At 47.0% G+C, this 26,628-nt stretch overlaps 1 protein-coding gene across 1 annotated transcript in view; it reads left to right on the forward strand.

The window, feature by feature from the left end:
- FBXW8 (F-box and WD repeat domain containing 8) overlaps positions 1–26,628 on the forward strand; it is a 62,601-nt gene that overhangs the window by 34,412 nt on the left and 1,561 nt on the right. The window contains exons 6-10 of the mRNA XM_071445661.1: positions 1,791–1,987; positions 2,842–3,051; positions 14,688–14,815; positions 22,408–22,581; positions 25,876–25,992. Of these exons, the coding sequence (XP_071301762.1) occupies positions 1,791–1,987; positions 2,842–3,051; positions 14,688–14,815; positions 22,408–22,581; positions 25,876–25,992 (826 nt within the window). The remainder of the gene's footprint in view (positions 1–1,790; positions 1,988–2,841; positions 3,052–14,687; positions 14,816–22,407; positions 22,582–25,875; positions 25,993–26,628) is intronic.

Genomic DNA, 26,628 nt, shown 5'->3' on the forward strand with positions numbered 1-26,628 from the left:
GTTGAAGCTGTGTGCAACCAGTCTGTTTTGCAAACCCAGTTCAGCAGTTATTTACCTTTCAAGCAATTAACATAATTACCATTATGCTAAGAAGTCATTTTGGGAAGTTCTGCTCGGAGCCCTTACGGCTCCGTCGGGACAGTTTTAGTCGGGACTGATCTTTCTGATGGAAGCCTAATTGCAGTTTTGGCTTTGTGTAAACAAACAGAGGCGGCTAATTGTTTAGGCAAATAGCAGATTAATTTAAATATTCATCCCTAATAAAACAAAAATGCTCCCCATTATGGTACTCATTCCCACGGTGAGGAATATAAATATTCAGTGGGAGTGCCATTAGACAGGGATCTTAAGGATTATCTGCATTATTTCACATGGGTAGCACTTTCCAGATACCAAATAATCTTTACAAAAGCTACCATAAATCAATTTAAACTCATTTAGCTACCATTTCACTATGTGCAGTTTCATTACCACACTCTTGCTTCACCTCCTCTGGGACTGGGGAGGAGTGTTTGCAAACTGGCAGTGGTGCCCATCCACAGCTGTCTGTCAGGGCTTTTATGTCTCCTTCTGAAGGAAGAGCTGCCATTAATCATTTCATCATTAACGTGCTCCTCTGCAAGGGAGCCTTCTCCAGCCCTGCCTGTCATGCCTGAAGATTGCTTCTCAATTCAGTGCAAAGGTGGCCCAGAAGGCTCCAATTCCCTTCTGGTTCCCTCCTGATTGCCTCAGGTTGCTCTTACTCAGATTATGATGCTTTTAAATAGAGAACTGGGGAGCCAGGCTTGCAAAAATGCAATTACAAATATGTTTTCTTTTGACTTAGACTCCTTTGTCGTTAGGATTTGTATTCTTTAGCTTTTCTCTGTGTTCACCAGGGACAGGACCCAGGGCTGGAACTGTGCTGGGAGGTTTAGGTGGAGATCAGGGCAAGGTTCTTCCCCCAGAGGGTGCTGGCACTGCCCAGGCTGCCCAGGGAATGGGCACAGCCCCGAGGCTGCCAGAGCTCCAGGAGCCTTTGGGCAGCACTGCCAGGGATGGACAGGGTGGGATTGTTGGGGGTCTGGGCAGGGACAGGAGCTGGGCTGGGTGATCCCTGTGGGTCCATTCCAGCTCATGATATTCTGTGATTCTGTGACCATGCAGCAAAGTGACTTAAAATTGGAGTGTGGGCTCTTCCTCACTGGTTTTGGGGTAATTGAGAGCCTCTCTATAACAGAACAAAATTTCAGGTGTCTGTTTGCATCTCCAAACATGGAAATGTGAGAGAAGTCAAAGAGTCTTCCTCAAGGTAGCTGCTAATGTTATTGGACAGAAATTAGGAATTATGTACAGAGCAATAGAACCTGGAATCACAGAATCACAGATGGGTTTGGGTTGGAAGGGACCTTAAAGCCCATCCCATTTCACCCCTGCCATGGGCAGGGACACCTCCCACTGTCCCAGGTGCTCCCAGCCCCAGTGTCCAGCCTGGCCTTGGGCACTGCCAGGGATCCAGGGGCAGCCCCAGCTGCTCTGGGCACCCTGTGCCAGGGCCTGTCCACCCTGCCAGGGAACAATTCCTGATTCCCAATATCCCATCTATACATCCCCTCCCTCAGCTTCAGGCCAGAGCACATAAATTCTCCTGTGCCCCCATGGCCAGAGGAACCAGAGCATCCTGAAGTTCAGCCGTCCTGCCCCCATCTCTCCCCCGTGTGTTCCTTTGTTGCAGCAGCTCCACTTGCAGCTGTTTAAAGGCTCGTTGAAGGTTGTGTCAGAGCTGAGCTAACCCCATTTCTCCTGTGCAGGCACTGTCAGTGTTTGGAGCCTGCTGCTGGGCCAGGAGCCCATCCATCACTTCCAGCACAACCAGCACCTCCAGGCGCTGGCGCTGGCCCCGGGCGGCGCCACCGTGGCCACGGCCTCCGGCTTCCAGGTCAGGCTGGAGAGCCCCGACGACAGAGGATTCTGGCAAACCCCAGGAACCTTTGAAATCCAGAAACTGGTGAGTCTGCAGGCTGCTCTGCTTCCTTACAGGAGCTCCTGCTCCACTAATTGATGTTGGTAGGGTTGGGATGGTTCTTATAAAAGTCTTACAGCCTGAGCTAGATCAGAGCGGTAGCGGCTCGAGGCTCTGACTTTGGAGCAGGTTCAGGGTGAGTCTTCCATCCCTGAAGAGCAAGGGTGAACTGCTGGCTTGAGCTAGGAGTGAAAATGAACACAAGTCCATATGGTGCAGGAGGTTGGCTGGGGTCTTTTTTTTTAGTTTTTTTTCTTTTTTTTTTTTTGTCAACAGTAAACTAAGCTGGCTCATTTTGTAAATCAGTTTTCTCGCATAGAATTGGAGCTGAAACTCCAGGTCTCATTCCAGATCCACACTATCTGATTAATTCTGAGGCAGGATATTGCAGGCAGCCTAATAGTGTCACTTGTGAAGCTGTAACTACTCATGCAGCTTCTTTAGGTTGCACCTTCTGTCACTGAAGTTTTGAGAGTTGTAATTAAAACTCATTTTCTGAAGTTTTGTTTTGTCTCAGAGTATCAGCATTTGTTTGAAAGGGGAAGGAAGTGTGTGGGAATAATTGAGTCTTGCAGCCTCTCTCCTGTAGGAGGAAGTTGTGTAGTTAAAGGGTGTGAAGTGATTTAAACCACTCCTGATTAATCCCCCCTCCAAAGCTCAGTCAGTCTTGTAGTTCAGAAATAAGCTTGATGCTTGGTCTTTGTGTGGAATTAATCCATAGCTGAGATGATTCAGGACACACACGACTAGTTTGTTCAGTTCAGCACATGCAAAAGAATTTTTGACTGTATTAAAATAAATTAAAATAAAAAATAAAATAAAAAGTCTGCTCTTTTCAGGTCAACTTCCTTAATCTGGTTCCAGATGTGAGGGGGAGCCCTGTGGCAGTGGCAGCTGCAGAGGACATTGTCTATCTCCTGAAGGCAGAAGCTCCTGGCAGGATTCTGCACTCAGTCTATGGCCAGCCTGTCACCTGCCTCGACGTGGCTGCTCACGAGGCTGCCTTTGGCATCAAAACCTTTGGCTGGCTATTGAATGAGCCCAACCAGGTATTGCCATTATTTTCTGAGAAGATTTTTATACCTTTGTAATTAAGGAGAAAAGAGTTCATGCTGAGGACTTCTTTCCCTGCTCTCCAGCTTTTGAGAGTAGAGAGAAAATTCAGTGCAATAATCTGATGCTGCTTTGTGTTCTTCTGTGGGCTGAAGTGAGGGATTACTGTTTAGCTGTGGGAAATGAATTTGTAGAGAATTTTTGAAGTTTGGCACAAGGTTTACACAGTATGTATCTGTATGTAAACTTTGAGATAGGAAATACAGACTTAGAAATACTATGGAATAAGATAGATATTGTTGAGAGAGAAATAGAAATAGAACTAGAAACAAGTTTCAAAGGATGGTTTTATAAATAAGATTAGATACTTTAGGGAAATAGAATTATGAAAAATGTATTGTAGTAAGATTTATGAAGAGTAATTTTAGATTATTAGTTTTAAGATTTACAACATAGTGTGGTAAAAATTAATAAGTCAAAAACCACTTATACTATATTGTAATTAAGAAATAATTAGCTTCTAATTGTGGTAGTGTGTAAGTTATAATATCTGTATTGTCTCACCCTTCACAAGAGACTAAAAATAGAATAGAAGTTTTTAAAACACCTCTCAGTTGCCCCATCTCTGGGTCAGAAGAAAGCATAATCTGACATTCAGCCAGCTGGGTTCCCTTGCACCCTCTGCTCCTCAGCAAGGAGCTCAGTCTGTGCTGCATCAATGGCATCAGGGGGAACTCATCTCAAAAATCCCACCTAAAAACCCCAGTAAACAACCCAAAATCCCAAACCATCCCTCAGCCTCTCTTGTGAGGGATCCTGAGCAGTGTCAGGCAAATGAGCACCCTGAGGAGGAGGGTGCTTTTTGTGCTGTGCTCTTGAGTATTTGGCCAAAGTGTGAGATTTTGGTGTTTCCAGATGCCTTGGGAAGAGTTCCTGTCCCTTTCCTGCACCTTGCCTCCCTTTTCCAGTCCCTGGTTTAATTCCATTTTTGTGTTACACTGGGGCTGTCAGCAGTGAGGGAAGGAGCAGGAATGGAGCACCCACTGCAGACCACTGTGATCTGGAGTGTAAAAATGCAGGATTTCCCTGGGCAAGTGACTGGAATGGGAAAGCTTTATTTAGGGCTTCCTCTGTAAGGGATAAATGTGTTCAGCTTCATCTCATCCCCCATAAACCCCCCATAAATACCTGGGGGGCTGAGATGCTGCGAGTTGTGCTGTCTTTATTCATTCCTCTGCTGTCCTAACTCAGCTCTTTTCCCTCCAGAGGTGGGAGGGCAGGAGGTGAAATTGCCTCATTTGGGGGCATTACCCCAGTGATCACTTTTGTGCCTTGTAAAGAACAGAGAAACTCTCAGGTTTCTGTGATTGAGATGATCCCTGAGGTGTTAGAAAGTCTCTTTCTCCCAGCCCCATGACCAAAGAAGTTGAGATTCCTGGGTTCTGCTTTTCAAGGTTGTTATTTTCTCTTATCTGTTACATTCTTTCTCTGTCCAGCAGTCAGGTTGTGGCACAGTCCCTGCTCTTGGGGTGGTGTTGGCTTTTTATACTACAAACAAATATACTTTATTTACAATAATTTCCCAATACCTATCACCTGTGTTAGACAGTCTGTCTCTACTCTAAACCAATCCAAAAGTGTCATCATCACAGCAGAAGATGGAGGACAAGAAGAAGGAGAAGAAGGACAGGACGTGCCCAGATTCCTCCATCTTGCCTCTTGAACCCCCATTCTAAATCCCCAAAATTCTACATTTTCACCCTGTGACAAATTCACCATCATTCTACTCAAACTCTTGTGGCTTGTAAATCTTCACACAAAGCTGGGAATTGTTTCCATGGGCTAAAATCGAAGGCACAGGTGTTTCTGACTCTGTGCCAAGGTCTCTGAGGCCCTTGCCAGGGTCTGGAATCACCCAGGGCAGCCAGAGCAATGTCCTGGGTCCTGACAAGAAACTTCCCCAGGTCCAAATGGTGCTCAGCAAAGCTGGACATTGTCACAGACATCTTTTATGGAAAATCCTTTCCTTAGGAATTTTTCTCCTGAGAAGCTGAGAGGCCTCAGGAACAAAATGTAAATAATAATTATCTGCTGCTGTGGAATGCAACAGGTGCATCTGGGATTGGTCCATGTTGGTTGGTTCTAATTAATGGCCAATCACAGCCCAGCTGTCTTGGACTCTTAGTCGGACACAAGCTTTTGTTATCATTCTTTTTCCTTCTTTGCAAACCTTCTGATGAAATCCTTTCTTCTATTCTTTTAGTATAGTTTTAATATAATATATATCATAAAATAATGAATCAGGCTTTTGAAACATGGAGTCAAATTCTCATCTCTTCCCTCGTCCAGAGACCCCTGTGAACACCACCACAGGACATCTTTCCTCATTTAGTCCTGAGCTCCCTGGCTCTTGCTGGCAGATTGCATTAAACCTGCTGCATCCTAATCAGGGAGATGGGCCCAGACAGCCAGGGGGTGTGACAAGGACACTGCCTTGGCACTGCTGCTCCAGCTGACATCACGCCGGAAATTAATTACTGATGGCTCTTATGCTAACGAGCGGCCCCGCGCAGACGTGCAGGGACTCTGCAGTGGCTGATTACACTGGGCCCACGGGGACAGCCTGGCTTTGGGAGAGCTCCCCAGCCTGGAAATGCCATCCTGGAGGATTCCAGCCCCCCTGGCTGCTGCCTGTGTTCCTCCCCACTTCGGGGTTTTCTTTGTTTTCCTCCTGGTTATTATTTTCCTTCTGGCAATCCCTGCCTAGTAACCTGCTTCCTGATCAAAACACATAGGGAAACCATCTTTTTCCTCCCTCTCTCTCTTTTTATAAAATCATTTTCTAATTTTAGCCACGTTTGACAGCAGAGCTGAGATCTGAGGCATAAATTTTCTGTGAACTTTTATGTTGGAGAGGAGGAAAACATCAAATCCGTGGCCTAGACTTGGCTCCTGTCAGATGAGAGACACCCGTGCAGGAGGGAGGAGAAAACAGAAATGCTTCTTCCCTGAGAAGTTCAGCTTGCACTTTAGTAGCACCAGACAACCCAAATATGCTGCTGTTTCTTGAAAGTTCTTCTGCTCTAGTGCTCCTGGAACTCTTTTTTGAAGTTAAGCAATGAAAGATTTTGTTGTTTCAGCTCTTTTAACTTAACATGAAATCCCTTCAAGTCCAAATTCTGAGATCTGTGTTCCTATCTAGGCTTGTCTAGGGCTAATTAAATAGCCCAGCTAATGACCCATGGGGGAAATCCTTATTCCCAGGGCATCCAGGGGACATTCCTTGAGGGATGATGTCAGGCCAGTGACAAATCCCCTGTGTCAGGCAGCTGGGAGCCCCCTGGTCCCAGAGCTGCTGTAGCACCACAAGGCTGGGCATTCACCTGTGGGGATTTTGGGTTTAAACACCATGGGGGAGATTAAATCCACAGATTGGCTTTGGTCCTCTTCAGGTCAGGATCTAAACCTCAAAAGGAGGCAGCAGGATAAATGTTAGGCTTGAGTTCATGTGGTTTCTGATGCAGTCTGGAGCTTTTCTCATAGCTGGTGCCTTTATAACCTCCCCTGAACCTGCTGTCAGGTAAGTCTGGTCTCCTACTATAGCTCAGGTGAGCTTTGTGGATTATTTCTATGAAATTTAGAGTTTTGTTGTTTGTAGAGATGAGGGGAAAAATCCTAAACCACAACTTTCTCCTATATTTCAAATTCTGTTCAAAATTTTTAACATATTCTCGGGGATATGAGACAATGAACAAAGGAGGATTTGGGAGTTTTTCTACCAAAGAAGCTTCACACAGCATGCATGAGGATTTTTATTACAGATATTGTCAGGCACAGTTCAGGTGAGGATTTTTGTTACAGATATTGTCAGGCACAGTTCAGGTGAGGATTTTTCTTGCAGATATTGTCAGGCACAGTTCAGGTGTGGATTTTTGTTACAGATATTGTCAGGCACAGTTCAGGTGTGGATTTTTGTTGCAGATATTGTCAGGCACAGTTCAGGTGAGGATTTTTGTTACAGATATTGTCAGGCACAGTTCAGGTGTGGATTTTTGTTACAGATATTGTCAGGCACAGTTCAGGTGAGGATTTTTCTTGCAGATATTGTCAGGCACAGTTCAGGTGAGGATTTTTCTTGCAGATATTGTCAGGCACAGTTCAGGTGAGGATTTTTGTTACAGATATTGTCAGGCACAGTTCAGGTGAGGATTTTTCTTACAGATATTGTCAGGCACAGTTCAGGTGTGGATTTTTGTTACAGATATTGTCAGGCACAGTTCAGGTGTGGATTTTTGTTACAGATATTGTCAGGCACAGTTCAGGTGTGGGTTTGGTTGCTTTGTGCACAAACATGAACCTGATTCCAGGGCTGGTGGATGGGGAGGAGAGGAGGGAAGGGATGATTTTACAGCTTCCAGCTCTGAGGCAGAAGGCTGGATGTGCTGAGATCAGCTCTCTTGGGTGCTGCTTGTTCATGCTGCTGCTTTTGCAGCTCTCTGGAGCTGATGATTGGCTTGAGGAAAGGTGTTCAACCTCACCTGGCTCCTCTCAGCAGCCAGTGAAACACTGCCTGGGTTTGCTCCTGGATTTCGTGTTTCCATGGAATTCTTCAGCTGCTTGGAAATGTGAGTGTGTCCAGTGGAATTAACCAGTGATAGTGAGTGAAAACAAATTTGAAATCATAGAATCCCTGAGTGGTTTGGGTTGGAAGGGACCTTAAAGCCCATCCAGTGCCACCCCTGCCATGGCAGGGACACCTCCCACTGTCCCAGGCTGCTCCCAGCCCCAATGTCCAGCCTGGCCTTGGGCACTGCCAGGGATCCAGGGGCAGCCCCAGCTGCTCTGGACAACAGTAAATATTCCTTGAAGTTGAGTTTCATACTTTACAGTCATTTTTGGATGATTTATTTAGTTCATGACTGCTTTATGTGAGCTTTTACACCTTATTTTAACTAAAATCCTCCTTACTGAGAAGCTGCATTGTCTTTCCTGGTGTCGAGTGTCTCCAGTTCTCATGGAGTTCCAAAGAGTTCAATTTTTTAATTTTAGTTTTTCTTGTTTAAAAAATGTGGGGTTTTTCATTTCTGTTGGCCTCTGTGACCCTTGTAAAGAGCCCAATTTTCAGCAAATTCATCTTCATGAACTCTTGTTTTCATACCAGTAGAAGGGCAGGGCTTGCTGGTGTCTGAACAGATGGAACTTGCCCAAATATCTCTCTTTGAGGAGCTGCAGGACTGCAGGGTGTTAGCAGATCTTTGGAGGTGTTGAAAGGTGTTTTAAATACCTTTTTATTTATAAGCTCTTTGGTACCATGTCAGAAAGGCAGAACTCTGTGAGGAACTGAATTATTGCAAGGAAAAGACACCAGCAGAGAGTCCAGAACTTTTTCTTGTCTAAATTTTGCATGATTTCTTGATCAAATGCTCTAAGTGATCAGGAATAATTTTGCAAGTTGAAATAAATAAAAGACTAAATAAATAATAAATAATAAATAATAAATCAATCATTCCCTTTCTATTGGCTGACATTAAGAACATTCTGCTTTTTCCTCCCTGTGTGTGCTATAGTGTGAGTGCCTTAAAATTGGCACAGTGGCTGAGGTGGGTGCCTCAGGTTTGGAAAATACAGCTGCTGGGATGTGCCATGAATATTCCAGGTGATGAAACCAAGGGATTGAATTCAGTTTTTAAGGTTCTCCTTGCCTCCCTTCTCCATGGACGAAGGTTTCCCTCAGGTCAGGGAGCACCTGTCCCTGGGCTAGAGGGGTTTTTGAGTGTGTGGGTGGTTCAGTGGGTAAACACAGCATCCTCCCCACGGGCCCTGCAGCTCTTAGCCCAGGCTCTGGGCACGAGTCAAACGAGCCTGGTGACCCCATTGCAGTCCTAGCAGACATCTGCCCACATCCCAGCCCATCCCAGGCTGGCAGAGCCCCGGGGGCTGGCACTGCCCAGGGCTGCAGGTGCGTTGGCAGCGCCAGCGCGGAGCTTGGCTCCCCTGCTTGCCACCAGCCTGAAGCCTCACTCTGCAACTCCAGGCACAGGGAAACTTCAAAGGGAAAAGCAAACTGCACTTGTCTTTAGCTCTGTGTGTGACTTGTGCAGCAGGTGTTGGATGGGGAGGAGCAGGGAGCTGCTTTTCCTGCTGGATTTGCTGGGAGCTCTGTTGCTGCTTTTGGGTTTTCAGGCATTGCCCGGCGCATGCGTCTGCCAGGAAAAGTCACCTTTAGGATGGCATGAAAGTCAATTTTCCACATGCTCAGAGAAGCACTTGTGTTCCCAGCTCCGCACAATGACTTCTATCTGGCAAGAACTTGAAAAATAGTCTCTCTGGCTGATTGTCAAAAATTACATCATATTGGAGTAAACTGCTTTTAAATCAAACATCCATTATTCATGGATATTAACTGCTTTTTTATTTATTTATTTTTTTAACTGGCTGTTTTGTGTTTGATTTACTCTTTTTCTTCTTCTCTGATTGTCTGTCTGTCTCCTTCAGCTGCTCCTTTTAAATCTTAGCTCATCTTGAAATTTATGGAGCCAGAACACTTATCTGTGTGCACAAGTATCAGCGTGCTGACCTTGCATTTGTTAACAGTCAGATTGTTTTTGTTGTTGTTGCAGTGTTATGTGCCATATTTACAGTAGGCAATCCAATACATTTGCACAGGGAAACTGTGCCCCTGGGGCTTGTAAACTTTAAAAATATTCTTGTTTTCCACATCACTTTAGATATAAAATCCAAACTTGCAGCAGTGTGTACCATATGTTGTGTTTAATTTGATGAGTTCCCCCACAAATGCATATTCCTGCTTTTGTAGGTACCCTCTGGATCGGATGGGTTTGACCTGAGCAGAAACCAGGTCCCTTTTTGTTTATGGTGGACTTGGAATTTCACAGCCCCTTTTTCATTGGCAATATTTGTGTGTATTCAGGCAATGTTTTTTCCAATTGGCAGAGGGCTGGACAGAAGCAAAGGGGAGAAATATAATCTGAAAATAAATGTAAATTCTGTTCTCAGGCTTGCTGCTTGATCCTCTGCCACTCTGAGCAATTCAGTGTGGTTTTATTTTACTTGAAATGACAGAAACCTCAATCCTGGATGGTTCTTTCTGAAAAAGTGCTTCTGTAATGGATCCTGTGTGTTGTACAGTGAGGAGAAGGATGTAGGGTTTGAGTGTGGTTTTACAACGTGCTTTTTGCTGATATTTACGATCCTCCTTCCAATACTGCATCTAAATAAGAACCAAATTCAGAGAATAAGAATTATAAGAACCAACCAACACAGAGGGATTCACCCAGTTCTGAGACACAGCTCTGTCTCCAGCTGCCCCATGCTGTTCCTGTGGGCAGGAGGTGGGAATGGGCTGGAAAGGGAAAGGGAAAGGGAGGCAGGAATGGGCTGGGAAGGGAGAGGGAAAGGGAAAGGGAAAGGGGAAGCAGCTCTTCCCAGAGCAGGCGTGTGCTGGCTGCCATCCAGGACAGTGGGATGGACACCCCAGCTCTTGTTGAAAGTACCACAGGCTCTTTGATAACAAGTGCTCAGGGATTTGTTGTTTTAATGTTCTGTCCAAAAAAGACATCTCCAACAACACAGCATCCCAAAACACCTGCTGGGGTTTTGGCCACGCATGGAAGAGTTCCATCAGCAGCATTTCCTACAGTTCCTTGGTTTTTCTTGGAAGTGTCTCAAGCAGAGCGCATCGACCACGCTTGACCTCACTTAGCAGCGAGATGTAACAAAGCTCACAGCTCAGCTCTTCTGGCTCCAGAGCCTTTAATTCTTTGGGAATTCATTTCAGGCATCTTTCACGAGTTCTTGGACAGCATTTAAAGAGAGCTCCCTGTCCCCAGCACTCTGCAGTTCTGTGCAGAACAGTAACTTTGCCTTTTTTCCCGTGCCTGGGCTGGGTTCCTGGTGTGTCCCTCCCAGAGGAGCAGCCACAGGCTGAGCCCTGCCCAAGTCACCCAGCAAAGAGGGGAATTAGTCTAATGCACTGCCTTAACAAAGGGGAGACTATGAGCATGAATAATTAATACCCCCAGTCTGTGGCAGTGGGCTGAAATGAAGTCCCATTTGCTCAGCCTTATTAAAAGAGAGAGAGAGAGAGGGAGGGATGGTAAAGGTCGTTAAGGGACTTGTAACAGGGAAGGGATCGCCACGGAGATGGATAATGTGTTTGCTAATCTCTGTGGTCTTTAACTAAACAGAATGCTGGAGGTGCTCTGGCTATTCCTGGCTTGTTGAATTATTAAGCATTCAGGGAGATTGCCTGGCTCTTGGCCAACAGCTTGGACTTTTCATTTGGCCAATGTTAATAGGTGACACTTTTTATTTGGGGCGTTGGATCCCGGTGCTGCCTGCACGGGGTCTTTAATGCTTTTCCTCCCTGAGGTCCCAGAGGGGCCAGGGCTGCTCATTAGTGTGTTATCCCAGGGTTCTTCATTTCACACCCAAATGCTCTTGGTTCACTTCCCTCAGTTCTGTACCTATTAGGTCACTGGGCTTGGGTGTCCATTATAGGATTATAAATACCTTTAAAAGGGTAATCCCTTTGCAGTGTGCATTATAGGATTATAAACCTCCCAGAGATCTTATGCTTTATCTGCCCTTTAACACACAGGCCCTTATTTCAAGTCCCTATTGACCAGGTATTTCCATTCTCTCTCCTTGGCCTTTGTAAGGAAAATCCTTCTTGCCTTGGGATATTACAGGAGAGCTCATCAGAGGTGTTCCAGCAACTTCAGAATTGTCATCAGTGTGCTTTTAAATCCCTGTCTCCAGGAAATTATTATTCAGACTTAAGCATCCTGAGTGCTTTTAGCTTCTTTACTTATCAATTGGTCAGGATAAGGGTTTGAAATTCATTTGCAGGTCATGAAACTGCTCAAGACAGGTTGAATTTCAAGATAGGCAGAACCTGGATACTGAAAATCACAGAGACTCTTCCAGTGATGGGGCTAATTGGTTAGAAAGACATTTGTGCATGATAAAATTTAAAATAAATTTAAATCAATAACAAGATTGATGGTTAAAATAAACAATCTTTAAAAGAATAGAGATGGGCATGAGAAGGAATTGAAGGGGGTAGGAGAAGATGATATAAGCTTTTCTTCCATTTTTGTGGGTGTGAACCCTTATTTTTTTTACAGATTCTTTGATGCAAACACTTTAAATTGCTGGCCACCCTCAAGTTATGTGAGGAGAAATAAGTTTGGTTTTTTTCCAGCTGCTGTTACCTGTGAGCTTTGCCACAGGGCTGCAGGCAGAGCAAATGCAACATGGAAAACGTTACATGGGAATCTTTCAGTGCAATTTTTCATTCCAGCCTTTCATGGCCGTGGCTGGATGTTCAAGTATGTATCCTGTGTTTTAAAGCAGAGATGGGAGCTCTGGTCATTTAGATAAATTAATAGTTTATGGATGTTCACTGCAAATATCAGCCCCAGGGGACTTTTAAGAAAGCAGCTTTTGGCCCTCTCCCCTCTGGAGTTTTAACATCCAGCTGGGAAGGGCCCAACTGGGAGCTGGAATGCATTGCTCCTGACCCTGTCAGTTCTTTCTTAAGCTGAATTCAGCAGTTTATTGTCTTTGTCTTTTGTTCCAAACTTTCCAAGGAGAAGTTTGGGTTGCCAGGCACAGATATTAATTTCCTTAGCACTGAGAACCCTTCGAGGTGCCTTTGCCAGAACATCATTATCTGTGGGTTTGGTTACTGAGCTGTTGGGAGCTGGGCTGAAGTGAGAACAGGCTGTAAACTGGTTTTTACCTCAAACACTAACATTGCCATGCAGTTTGTAGCAGCTTTTTCCTTGAGGTGGAAGTTTAAATTAATTTTAATTTAAATTTAACTTTTATGTCCTAGGTTTTCCAACAAAGGTCATCCTTGCTTTGGTTTTTTGGGTCTTAAGGATGAAAAATGCCATGTTTTTTGAGACAGCTTCACAAAGAACTAATTGGGAGATTATAAATTTTAGGAACACCTAAGGAAGTTGGGTGTGTTGATCCTAATAGGGAGCTGCAATATGCCTGAATTTGCCTGGGAGAATGGCAGGTGGAGGAAACCTGCAAATTCTCTGTCTCTTTTTGCTCTGTTCCTTGAGCTCTTTAAAGCTTCACTTTGGTTGCCCAGAGGCCTCCATCACAGAATGATCCTTTCCTGCTCTCTTAATTCACCTTTCAGAGCTCTGAAATGGCACAGATAGGAAATAAAAGGCCAGGCAGCATCAGTGCTGCTGTTCTGGCAAATGTTGAAATAATCCATCCAGATAGTGCAATATTTATTGAGCTGCACGTGGCTATAATCAGCAAATTAGAAGTAAAGAATATTGATGTGACGTTGACATGGCCATGCTGATGTTGCCATGGAAGCTGTGGGGTTTTTCTGGTGTTTTAAATACTATTAACTCTTCTCATGGTCACAAGGTTTCTTTTCATTTCAACAAGCAATACCGTGAAATTGAATCATGTTTATGAAGTTATATAAGGCCAGGTGCAGCACTGAGCTCCACTGGGCTTTGACCAGTGCGTTTTTCTGTTTCTAAAAATATTTGTTCTCCTAAATTGAAAGGCCCAAGCAGACAGATCAGATCTGGCCCCACAGGAAGGACAGCAAACGTGATTAAACTGATGGAGGAGAGGAGTGGGAACGGACAGGGAACAACTCGTGCTTCTCATCCAGGCTCTGCTTGAATCATCTCAGATGCTGCCTAAAATCAGAGTTGTTTTTCTGCCTTTCCCATCTGAGCTGCCACTTCAGATGTGACATTTCTGTGTGTGTATGTGTGAGGGCACCCAGGCTCTCAGTGTGTGCTCAGCTCTGCCCTGCAGTTCCTGCTGCACTTGACCAGATCTGCCTTCACTGTCCATCTGTCCAGACCTCCTCAGGGCTGCTGCTGTTTGCTTGTACTGCTCTCTCAAACACTAAAATTGATGAGGGAACCCTTTGCTTTTCCTGTAACCCCAAGGATGTCACCTGTGTGGTTTCCCTGAGAGCTGTGCCTGCCATTCTGGGGGTGCATCCCTGCTTGTGGCTGAATCCCACTGGAAAACCTGAATTCCTGATTTCTGAGGGTGTCTGTGGTGGTGTTCACAGGGGTCCCAGGATGAGAGAAGAGATGAGAATGTTGACTCCATGTTTCAGAAGGCTTGATTTATTATTTTATGATATATATTATATTAAAACCATACTAAAATAATAGAAGAAAGGATTTCATCAGAAGGTTAGCTAAGAATAGAAAAAGAATGAATAACAAAGGCTTGTGACTGACCAAGCCAGTTTGGACAGCTGGGCTGTGATTGGCCATTAATTAGAAACATCCACATGAGCCCAATCCCAGATGCACCTGTTGCATTCCACAGCAGCAGATAACCATTGGTTACATTTTGTTCCTGAAGCCTCTCAGCTTCTGAGGAGAAAAATTCCTAAGGAAAGGATTTTTCAGAAAATATCATGGCTACAGGTGACATTGCCTTTCTTCACAGGGGTAGATCTGTCCCTTGGTTCTGTTTTACACATCAAGAAACAAGTCCTGCAGAACACCTCAGGTGGTCACAACTCTGCTTTGTGGAGCAGCAAAACCTTGTCGTGGTGCTCCTGCTGAATTGATGTGGTGTTTTATTCCCTCTCTGCCAGATCCTCCTTTACAACCTGGAAACAAACCAGTGTGTGACCAAGGTGGGCAACTCCATGGGTGACTTCTCATGTGTCAACCTCCACAGCAGCCCCCCCAACATGCTGGTGGCAGGCAACAAGGACAGAAGGTAAGTGATCCCCAGCTCCCTGTCCTACATTTGGCCCTGCTGGAATTGCTTTCTCCTCTCGTGTTTCCATCAAGTTGAGGAACAAACTATTAGGTAATAGTTGGATGTGGCTGTCAGTGTGCTTTGTCTGGGAAGCTCCATGGGAAGAGGAGCTTTCTGAGCCATTTGGTGGAGGCAGTTGGTGCACAGCCCAGCGAGACCACTTGGAATCTCTTCCACTTCCCCACCGCCACCCGCAAAATGAGTTTGGCATTTAAAAGCTCACTTTCTGATATTAAAAAAATAACCTAAGGGATGAATCATGGAGGATGAGATGGGCCCTGCTGCCAAATGATGTCAAAAGTGTATTTGGGAACACTGTGATGTCCCTCAGGTGACAGAGAAAAAAAAGAGACTTTCATATGAACAGATTCCAGCTTCTATTTAGCTGATTAGCAGCTTTCTCTTTAACTCCTTGGCTTGGGGAGTAGGATTTTCCCAGCTCAGTGTCTGCTGCCAGGAATGGCCGCTCTGGGAACAGGCAGTGCAAAAGGATTAAAGTGCTTAAAAAGACCCTTTGAGTCCAATTTTTAGATTTCCTTTTTTTGGCGAGTCGTTTGTGGGGTCTGATCCAGTGCACCAAAGGAGATGTGGGATGGCCAGGAGCCAGTCTCTAATGGCTCCTGCTTCCTTCCCTCCTCCTTTCCACACTGGGCACCAGGCTGCAGGTGGTGCTCTGCTCTGGTGCTGGGATCAGATTGGAAGGCGGGCACTTCCCTCTGCCAAATCCCAGACCTCTGTCCCGCCAGTGCAGCAGCTTGCAAAAATGATTATTTTGTCAAACAGCTTTTTTTTTTTTCTTTCCTGGAGAATAGGGAGTGTGAGCAAGCCTCACACTTTCTCAGCGAGGAGGATAAAGGAAATAGCTGAAGTTTGACAAGTGGAATTGAATCCCTGGGAGGTTTTTTCCCCTCTTAAAGCAGATAATTGATTTTCCAAAGCACCCCAGTGAAGTTACCTCCAGTTTTGTTCTCCTGCAAGATGATGGGAGAGGAGCTGGAGTTGCTATCCCTCCCCTTTATAGCAGAGTGGGTGTCTGTGCCCTTCCCCTCCAGAAAACTTTAGGGGTTCTCAGCTTTAGCACTGGCTGGGTTCAGGGGGTTGGATGTCACTAGAACAGCAAGGAGTTAGGGATGAACAGTTGGGAAGATAAGTTTGGCATCCAGGGGTAGGAGCAGAGCATCTCAGAGGCCACATCCTCCTGTGGTGCTGCAGGAAGGTGCTGGGCATCCACAGGTGGAACGAGACTGGGATCTCCATGGCCACATTATGGAGTGAGTTTATGGAACAGGGAATGTCGGAGCATCGGGGGCAGGATGGTTGGGATGGACAGAGACCAGAGATCTCTGCAGCCAGGTCAGGAACTTGGGGTTCATTGCAAAGGGCCTGGGGGCAGGGCCCTGCTGGGAGCTGCCAGGCACAGCTGGAGCAGGACTGAGAGAAGAGAGGGGCAGAGAGGATGAGAGGGTGAGAGAGTAAAAGGGTAAGAGAGTAAAAGGGTAAGAGAGTAAAAGGGTAAGAGAGTAAAAGGGTAAGAGAGTAAAAGGGTAAGAGAGCGAGGTTCCCATTACAATACCATAAATCTTCTTCTGTGCTGAATATTCTAATTCTCACTCACCAATCTAGTACAAGATACAAATCCTACAGCATTTACATACAGCCTATAAGAATCATTACATTACCATACTGTGTTACATTTTAAACCCTAAAATCTCCTCTTTGGGCCCTTCTGCCAAGCTGTAGGGTCTGCTCTGACCCTTGGGCCTGTCTGCAAGCAGAGGGTGTTGTTCCATCAAAAGGGGATCACCTTCAGCTGGCCACACCATTGTTTTCCAGTTGTTCAGTAACTGAGGGATCTCAAAGCTTGCTTTCATTTCAATCTCACTTATAGTTTCTATATTCTCAAAATCTTTTGCCAGACAATCATATTTATAAGGCTTTCCTGTTCCATCTTCCCCAACAAGGGACCTTGCCATGGGAGCTCAGGCTGCTGCTGGCCAGAGGGAGCACTTACTGCTTGAATTAAATACAGCCATTTCCCAATTTCACCTGAATCTGCCCTTCTTTTACTCAAAATCATGATTTTGAAAAGTAGTACTCACAAAATGGTTTTGGTAGGACCTCTAAAATCTGTCTTTCCATCTGAAATTCCTGCTGAAGCACTGCTGATTGATTTGATTCCTGAGCTGTGCTTTGCTCTGGCAAGAGGCCTCCTCTCCTAGCAGGGAGTGTGTGCTGATCCTGCTCTGCCTTGCTGGGAGCTGGGCTGAGCTGCTTGGGAAAGCAAACATATGGCAAACCCTGAAAGGTGTGGATCCAAACGTGTCCCAGGCTCTCCTGAAGGCCAGGAGCTCACTCCCAAGGCAGTGTGACAGGAGGGGCCAGGCCTGGCCTCCAGAACAGCTCCCTGGAGCTGGGATGAGTCCGGAGCGCTCCCACTGAGCCCAGCTGTCCAGGCAGGACGTGCTGGGCCAGCTCTGTGTTACAGCATCACGTGAGATTGCCAAAACATTGCTCCTTTTCTTCCTTAAGGCACATCTGAGCAGCCAAATGTGCCTCTGGTTCTCCCAGGGCTGGGCCAGCATGGGGAGAGCCATTTTCACCTGCCTGAAAGCTGGGTGCTTCCTCATGGGATAGCAGGGCTCACTTGGATCCTGGCTTCCAGCTGTGCTTTCCAAACAGGAGCAGCTTTGCTTGCTGGGAGAACACACACAGGAGAATGAGGCCTTCCAAACACCCCATCCTGTCCCAGGCTGGAGCCAGAGCTGCTCTCTGCTGGAGCTGGGCACTGAGGAATCCTTGCCCCTCATGCTGTGGGCTGGGCTGTTGCACACAGAGCGTGTTCTGCTCCCTGTCAGATGGATGCTGCTCTGCTGGAGCTCTGGCCTGCTCTGCTGCCTTGTCTCTCAGTCCCTGCAATATGTTATTTGTAAAATCAGATGATGCAATCTCTGCTGGAGAAGGGGAGAGGAAGGACTTGCAGCACCATTAGGATCCTAGCAGGGGTATGGAATGAAGTACAGTTAATGTGTTGGAACAAGTGTGTTTTGGCTTTTTCTGGGATTAATGTGTACCTGATGGGTTTGTTCCTGATGGCCATCAGCTGGGAGGAACTTGCTCTGGCTTCTTCTCAAACCTGAGATCAGTTTCCCCTTTCCTTCTGTTTTCACTTGCTGCATTTTTTGTTTATTCATGTACTTTGCTTTATCTCTTAATCTTGATAAATAAGGATCAAACCTGACACTTCTTTGTGATATGAGCTGGGTTTAAAACTTAAAACCATCAGCTCTAACTGGTATTGTGGTATTGTGGCAATCCTAAGGTCTTAGTCTGTAGTTCTACTTCTGGCTGAGTCTTCAGTTTATTTCACTTCAAAATGCTTTGTCTGGGTGGCCAATAATATCCAAAAATAAGATGTGCCTAAAAACTGGCCACAGTCAGTTGCATTTTTGAAGTAAACAGATCCTGGTTGTTGGGTGCTTGCTTTGAAAATTGGTGATTAAATCCAGGGTGTTAACCTGTAATTCCCTATCTTGTCTTTTGAATTGCCACACATAAAATCTCCTCTGGAATCTTTGGGGTAATAATCTTTTCCTTGATCCTGGTAATAATATCACCCCTGGTCCATAGTGGATGTGGGCATGTTCCAGGGCTGGGATGGGTTAGCAGGGTGTCCAAAATGGGTGTGTCATGGCTTGTGGCATTGCTGATGATTTGGGAGGCACAGAGAGAGGAGCTTTCTCCAAATTTCACTTTTATTTTATATCATAACTCATAGAAAAATGGAATGGCTGGGGAGGGACCTTACAGCCCATCCAAGCCATGGCAGGGACACCTCCCACTGTCCCAGGCTGCTCCCAGCCTCAGTGTCCAGCCTGGCCTTGGGCACTGCCAGGGATCCAGGGGCAGCCCCAGCTGCTCTGGGCACCTGTGCCAGGGCCTGCCCACCCTGCCAGGGAACAATTCCCAATTCCCAATATCCCATCCATCCCTGCCCTCTGGCAGTGGGAGCCATTCCCTGGGTCCTGTCCCTCCATCCCTTGTCCCCAGTCCCTCTCCAGCTCTCCTGGAGCCCCTTTAGGCCCTGCAAGGGGCTCTGAGGTGTCCCTGGAGCCTTCTCCTCTCCAGGTGAGCACCCCCAGCTCTCCCAGCCTGGCTCCAGAGCTCCTCCAGAGGGGCTTCCAGCCCTTGGAACATCTCTGGTGTCCCCTCTGAACTCTCTCCAGCAGCTCCAGGTCCCTCCTGTGCTGAGACTCCAGAGCCTCTTTAGGTCCTAAAACCTGCAAAGACTCAGAGAGGTCCTGTGTGGTGGGAGAAATCTGCCTGAAGAAGATCTTTGATAGCAGAAATCAGGATGAAAATTCAGTGGTGAGGAGGATGTGCCTCACTGGTTTTCCAGCCATGGAGCAGCAGTGGCTCTGCTGCTGTCCCAGGTGTGTTTCCATAACCCCAAATCCTTGTGCTGTCAGAACCTGTCACTGTTGAGACAGTCACAACCCACAGAAGAGCACCATGCATTTCAGAAGGCTTCTCTCTGTTTATTCTAACAGCATGCTGTCTGTTAGACCTTCTCAGAAAGTTTCCATTAATTCATTGGCCACAACAAATCCACACAGCGCTCGCTGGCACAGAGTGGTCTCCACTGCTGTTTTCAGCCATGTCCAACTGCAGCTCCCCTCGTTTATCTTTTCTTCTTTTCAGTTTCCATGTCAACGACCTTGATAGAATTCCTTTAAGTGACTCTTAGCACCTCTTCTCCAGCTGACTCTCCCTGGCTCACACAGCAGCTGTCAGCCCCTTCCAGGAGACCCCATGAGCTGCATGTCCAGAGCTGTCTCTGTGAGTCAGGGGGTTGAGCTAGGAATGCAGCTAAGGTAGTGAAAAATAGATATATATATATTTAAATTAAGAGCTTAAATGAATTTACGGGCTAAGTTAGAAATGTAGTTAGCAAAGATCATATAGAGCTTAACAAGGAAATTAATTGAATAATTGAAACAATGTTGGGAATAACAGGTGATATATGAAGTATTGTAAGAGTGCAGGAACCATAAATACCACTGGCTTCTAAGAATGAGAGGAGGTTTGGACTGTGACCAGCAGGCCAAGGAGCCCTGCCAGCTTGACACAGGTGAAGAGTTTAGCATGAGGAAGAAGTTTTACTTCCTCTTCAGAAGCCCACCAACCCAATTAAAGGGGACAATTGCACAGCCATAATGGACATTGAGCTAATTATAATAAGAGGTGAGTGTGGGTGTAACAGCCTGGTCAGAGAGAAAGCTGGATAAGGTTTCCCAGAATCAGCCTGGGAAGCTTTAGGGAGCTGGAGATAAACAATGATAGCCAAATATTAAAACAACCTGCAGGTGGTGTTTTTCTAATAATCTGTTTTTGTGTTTTCGTCATAAGATTGTTTACAAATGGATGTCCTGTTAATTAGCCAATCATGTGAAATGTATTGATTAAATGACCAATCAGGTCCACCTGTAGCAAACTAAATTATAAAAGAAGAGAGGATGAAATAAATGAGGCTTTTTGCCACTTTGCCTTCTGATCCTACTACTGTCATCTCTGACTCAGTGGTGACAGGCAAGAGCTAATGTTTATGTAAAAAGAATCTCAGGAACCATCCTGGAAACCATCTTGCAGTATTAATCAAAAACCAATGTACCTTTATTGAATGACCACAGCAAGAGGTGTTGGGGAGGAATTGGGGAAAAAGGGAAGAATAAGGAAAAGAGAGAGGAAGAGAAGGAAGGTCTATAGCTACCAAATGTAGAACAGTGAAGTCCCTCGATGTCCAGCCAGTGGAGTTCAGCAGTTCACATCCAGGGAGATCTCAGGGTTCCAGTTCATTCAAACCCTTATTATATCCTCTTTTTGATGGGGGAAGGGGATGAGTTGTCACCCTGATTTTTTAAGTTTTTTCTAAGCCTTCTGATGTTTACATTCTTGTAGCCAACTTTCTCACGCACTTTATGTAAATAACTCATTGGTTTGCATTCTTTTATGGAGGAGGAGGAATTTGATGGACTGTTGGTTTGTCCAGTGTCATTGGAGAGGTGGCACTGTCACCCTCCAATCCACTGTCACTTTTGGAAAACCATAAATGTTGGAGTCAGAAATTAAACTTCCCTTTTATTCACCTTGAGAGCAGCGGTGTGTGTGCTTGTGTTGTTTCATATCCTATAGCAACAGATGAATCTTGAAATCGAATCAAAGGTGGTCTGTTGTGTTTTTGGGGGAAAAATGGTATTTGAAGAAGGGTGCACACAGTCCATGTTCTCAGCAGTGGTGAGAACCATTGTCTCTTGGTCCACTGCTTGCACCTGCAGCATCCATCTTGCTTTGATCAGTTTGCCTCCCCCACACACCTCCCCTGGGTTGGGGGTTTCAGTCCTTGGAAGGAGGGGGAGGCTTTTTCACATGGGGGTTTCATGTCTCAGGCCTTGATGGAGAGGTTTCTTCCATCTCAGTCTGTCTGTCATGGTGGTTGTAAAGCAGGTGAGTGGTCTTCTGTGGGGACCACCAAAAAACCTGAGGAGAAGTCCAGCCAGGCTGAGAGGGGGGACAAAATTCCAGGACTATTGTTGCAAAAAGGGCCCCTCTTTTCCTTTCACTGGGTTCAGTGTAGCATACAGCAAACACACCTGTGAACAACAGCTTAGCACTGTGCTCAGGCCTTGGGGTCCTTGGCAAGCAACTTTCTCCAACAGGGCCAGAGTTTCAGACAAGGGTCCTTTTCTTCAGTGGTCCCCAGTCTCTGTCCCTTTCATGATGACTGTGAGGCAGACAAGGGAAACTTAGGACAGGGACTTATAGCCACCCAGCCAGTCGTGGATTAATTAAATTGAAAGAGTTGTAGATTAATTAGGTGTAGAGTTGTGTGTCTCTGTGTCTCTGGGAGCCTCTCAGGGACCCTGGCCAGCCCCAGGTCAGCAGAGAGCAGGGGACACTCCCTGTGCCCCGAGGGTACTGAGGGCAGCCAGGCCGGTCACCTTTGCAGCAGGAGAGACACCAGAGACATGGGCAGAGGATAAAAGGGCGACTCTTAGCAGGGGTTAATCCAAGGTTTTATTCCAGGAGTCCCAAAGGAGCCCCTACACCTCAGGGGGCTCCTGCTGAAAGCCCCGAGAGAGGTGCCAAGGTTGCATTTAAAGGGAGGTGGAAACCTAAAGCAGAGAACATTTACTGACCATGAGTGACCCTGAGGGATGGGTACTGAGAATGGACATTTAGGACAGGGTCTGGGGTAACACTTGTGGGGCTGACCCCTGGCCTCTGGCTGATCACTCGATGTCCTGGACCGAAAGTTCTGGATGGAGGGGATGGGATGGTGAGTGACTGACAGAGAGCCAGGGTGGGGATTTGGGGGTGATCTCAGCAAAGGAAAGGGATTGCACAGGTACAGGGAGGGGGGTACAATCTGGGATAAACCATTTGGGAAAAACACAAACCCAAAACTATTACAAAGTATAAAACCTCACTACATCAGTTGTGGATTAATTAGCTGTAGGGTTGTGTGCCTGTGCCTCATTGTGCCTGTTCCCCAGGGTGAGGGTGTTCGACCTGCGGCGCGGTGAGGCCGTGTGCTGCGTGCAGGGGCACCAGCTGGGCGTGTGCTCCGTGCAGATGGACGAGTGGAAGGTGGTCAGCGGAGGAGAGGAGGGGCTGCTCTGTGTCTGGGACCAGCGCATGGCCACCAAGCTCTGGGAGATGCACGCCAGGTAACCCGGGGCTGGCGGGGCTGGGAGAGAGTTTTGGGGGAGTTCTGTGTGGTTTGGGCAGGGGTTGTCTCCTCACATGGAGCCCTCTGTGTTTCTGAGGGGTTCTTTAGCTGTTGGTGCCTTGTGAAGGCTGGCCTAGAACAGAGACCAGACAGAGCTAAAGGATAAAGTAGGGATTTGTTGAAAGGATCTCCTCAATGGATCCACCTTGGGCAGCACAAGAGCCCAGCCAGGCCTACATACAAGATGAACCAAAATGGTCACAAAATGGACAAGTGGTCACACTTATGTAAATTCTGGTCCGTTTGCATATTGGAGTTAATTGTTGTCTCAGTTTCGAAAGCCAGGTGTCTGCTAAGGAAGGCAGGAGCCTCCCCTGAAATGGAAAATGCAAACCCCCTCTATCTGAATTGCTATAAATTTGAAATTAAGGGGCTGTCAGGTAAAAAAATATGGGAGCAGGAATAACAGTTCTTTACTAGGGAAGAAAATAAAAAGATAAAATAAACAATGCAGTAAATTAAAACAACACTGACAGAGTCAGAACCCAGCCTGACACCCTGTGGGTCAGGGTGCTGGCAGCAGTCCCATTGGAATTGTGGCTCAGCCACTCATCCCTGCAGTGTCAGGGATGGCTCTGCTGGAGCAGGGATCCTGTAGAAAAGGGTGGAGTCTTCCTCTGAAGATCCAGTACAAGGAGAGGCAGCTGCTGTTCCTCTGGGGAATCCAGTGGAGAAGCCGTGCTGGTGTTCCAGAATCTCCAGATTATATCCAGGTAGGAATGCTTGGCTCCTCCCTCTGGGCTCACATCTCCCAATGGGATGCTGTAGTTCTTATCAGCCATGCAGGGACATTCAATAGCTGTTATCAGCAGGTGTCTCCCCTGAGGGAGGATTGGATGTGGAAGAGATTAGGAAAACTGCCCAATGAACAGAAGACAACTGCCATACAGATGGCAAATAGAATACAATCTGCTTGGCAATCCAGGACAATTGTCCAATTACAGCTCCAGCCCATAAATCCCATCCTGCTTGTTTTTCTCTCTTCAGCCCAAGTTGTTTGTGCTCTTGGGCCTGAGATTTGGATCATTTGTCCTTGGTCCCCAGCTAGAGCAGGAATTGTCTCCCTGCTCTGTGCACAGAGCTCACCATCCCATAATATGAAGCTCAAAACTACACACTAAAGCAGCACAGAATCTAAAAAGTAGAGAAGCTAAAACCTGAGGCATCACTGTCATGGCCTTTTTACTCATTAGCTGAGTGTTCCAGTTGGTGTTGGGGAGCAGGGAAGTTGTTCCCCCTGGATTTCCCATGAAGTTCAGTCAGTGACTTCTCCCTGCCCCATCCCCAAGCTCTGTTTAGTTGTGGAACCTTGGGTTGGACATGCTGGACTGGCTGTTTGGAGAGGAGCTGGTTCTGGCTGTCCCCATCCAGTGCAGCCATCACTGTCCCTGTGCTTCTGTTCACCTCATCCATACATTCCCTTAATGGTGAGGATCAAAGCATTTAAACTCATTTAAATATTGAAATACCAGTTTGTACTGAGCACAAGGAGCACAGTACTGAAAGTACAAGCAGAGATCAGCATTCTGGAGCTGACACTTTGTACAGCTGAGTGAAATTTCCTGATCAAAGCACAATTCCCAGGCTTTGTCTGGATAAAGACTCGAGGGTTTAGCCCCTTGTAAGTCTAGGTGATATCCATAAAATGAACAGATAAATCCTGATTTCGTTTTTTTTTAATTAGTTTTAATGCATCTTCCTCAAAGAGGAGCTAGATGAGGTATTTACAGGCAGGGAAGTTCAAGCTGGAGTTGTCATTGATTAATAGCAGGTATCACTTTGTGTGTTGACCCTGGGGATGATAAAGCCTGTTGTGATGTGGCTGATGCATTAAGGACAATATTCCATTGATTGTCTCCTTGGCATGTTCATTAGTGCTGCTCCAGGAGCAGGGCAGGCAGGGCAGGGCTGAGCTCAGGGATGTGCTCCAAGTGAAACCATTAGATTAAACAGGTAGAAAACAGTGTTTAATCTATAGAGCAATCAGAAGGGATCACTTCAATCAAAAGGCTTTCCTAGATGAGGTGTGTGCTGTTATCCCTGCCTGTGGCCCCCTGCCAGGATTGGAGCACAGGAGCAGGAGCTGAGGGAGGTGACAGGAGACACATTTGGGGTGTGGAGATGAGCCATGCTCAGCTGAGGAGAGCAGTGACTCCTGCTTGAACACAAAGTGCTGCTGCTGGGTTTGGGTTCAGTGTTCACCAGTGGGAGGGAAAGGAGTCAGGACCTGACTTGAGTGTCCAGAGGAGGGACATGGGGATGGGGAAGGGTCTGGAGGAGCAGCTGAGGGCACTGGGATTGCTCAGCTGGAGCAGAGGAGCCTGAGCTCAGAGCTCAGCAGGGGCTGCAACTCCTCCTGAGGGACAGCTCCATCTGTGTCTGGGACAGGGACAGCTCCAATCTCTGCTCTGGGACAAGGACAGGGACAGGGAGAGGGACAGCTCCATCTGTGTCTGGGACAGGGACAGCTCCATCTCTGCTCTGGGACAGGGACAGGGACAGCTCCATCTCTGCTCTGGGACAGGGACAGCTCCAATCTCTGCTCTGGGACAGGGACAGCACCATCTGTGCTCTGGGACAGGGACAGGAGCCAGGGCATGGCTGGGGCTGGGCCAGGGCAGCTCAGGCTGAGATCAGGGCAAAGTTCTTCCCCCAGAGGGTGCTGGCACTGCCCAGGCTGCCCAGGGAATGGGCACAGCCCCGAGGCTGCCAGAGCTCCAGGAGCCTTTGGGCAGCACTGCCAGGGATGGACAGGGTGGGATTGTTGGGGGTCTGGGCAGGGCCAGGGGCTGGATCAGTGATCCCTGGGGGTCCCTCCCCACTCCATGGCTCTCAGCTTGTGCCTTACTGTGCGTTTCTAAACCACTCAGTGCAGGGTGTGTGGGGTGCCCTTCCCCTTTTTTTGGGAAGCATCCTGCCCTTCCCGGGACTGCTGCAGTCCTTAGGGCAGCCAGCCCAGCCCAGCCCAGCCGCATCCACCCCTCCCAGACGCTGCTCTGCCTTCCAGCAGCATTTCCTGGCCTCCCCGTGTGTTCTGGGAAGAGCCCGCTAGATGGGGATAGAAGATGCGGGATGTGCTCCAGGCTGGAGCAGCCGGGAGTGCAGGTTCCCCGCCTCTGGCTGCTGATTTCAGTCACTCCGGGTTCATCCAAAGCCGGTCCTTGCCCAGCTCTCGGATTTGGGGAGCCCAGCGCAGGTGGCCGCTCACGCCGGGCTCTGGGTTGTGTTGCAGACATCCCGTGCGCCACGTGTGGTTCGATTCCCACATCCTGATCACTGCCAACATCCCCGAGGAGAAGAACCCCCGAGGCTCCAGCATCACCGAGGACGACCCCAGCTTGCACCGAAAGTGAGAAACCAGCCCTCAGCAATGTGCTTTGTTCTTAAATAGCACCTTGAGCACCTGAGTCATCACCCACAGCACTTACAGAGAGGGTATAGCAGCAAAAAAATAAAATTTAAAAAAGGTTAAGGGTAAGGTTTATAAAACAAGCAATGAATTGGCTCTTGATTTGCTTGAGCACAAAACAAAAAGCTTTTTTTTTTTTTTCTCAGCAGGGGAACATAAAGTCCACTGAAGGCAGGCAGGGAATGCAGCCCTCTCCATGCTCAAAATATTAGTAATGCTGTCTCCTCCTAAAGGAAAACTACTGGCATTTAAGCTGCAGGTTTTGGTATTTGCATCTCAAATGGCTGTTAGTGCTAATTGAACTATCAAATACCAATGTATTTATCTTCCCCCGTGCTGGAGAGCCCGGAGATGTTTCAGCAGATGACAGTCACGTCTCTGCAGGGCTGGGGGAATGATTCACCAGCCTGGGAGGGTTCCTGGGAGGAGGCTGGGGGGAGCTTTCCCTGTTCAAAGGGCTCAGCACAGGGGATGGGGGTTTATCCAGCTCCTGCAGCATTGCCTCTTTCCATTCCCATGCTTTTTATAGTGATTCCTCTGTTTGCTTTCCCACTGAGGTGATTTGCTGTGTCCTGG

This window comes from Agelaius tricolor, unplaced genomic scaffold (assembly GCF_023055355.1).
Source record: "Agelaius tricolor isolate 1412-34295 unplaced genomic scaffold, bAgeTri1.0.p SCAF_20, whole genome shotgun sequence".
Lineage (NCBI taxonomy): Eukaryota > Metazoa > Chordata > Aves > Passeriformes > Icteridae > Agelaius > Agelaius tricolor.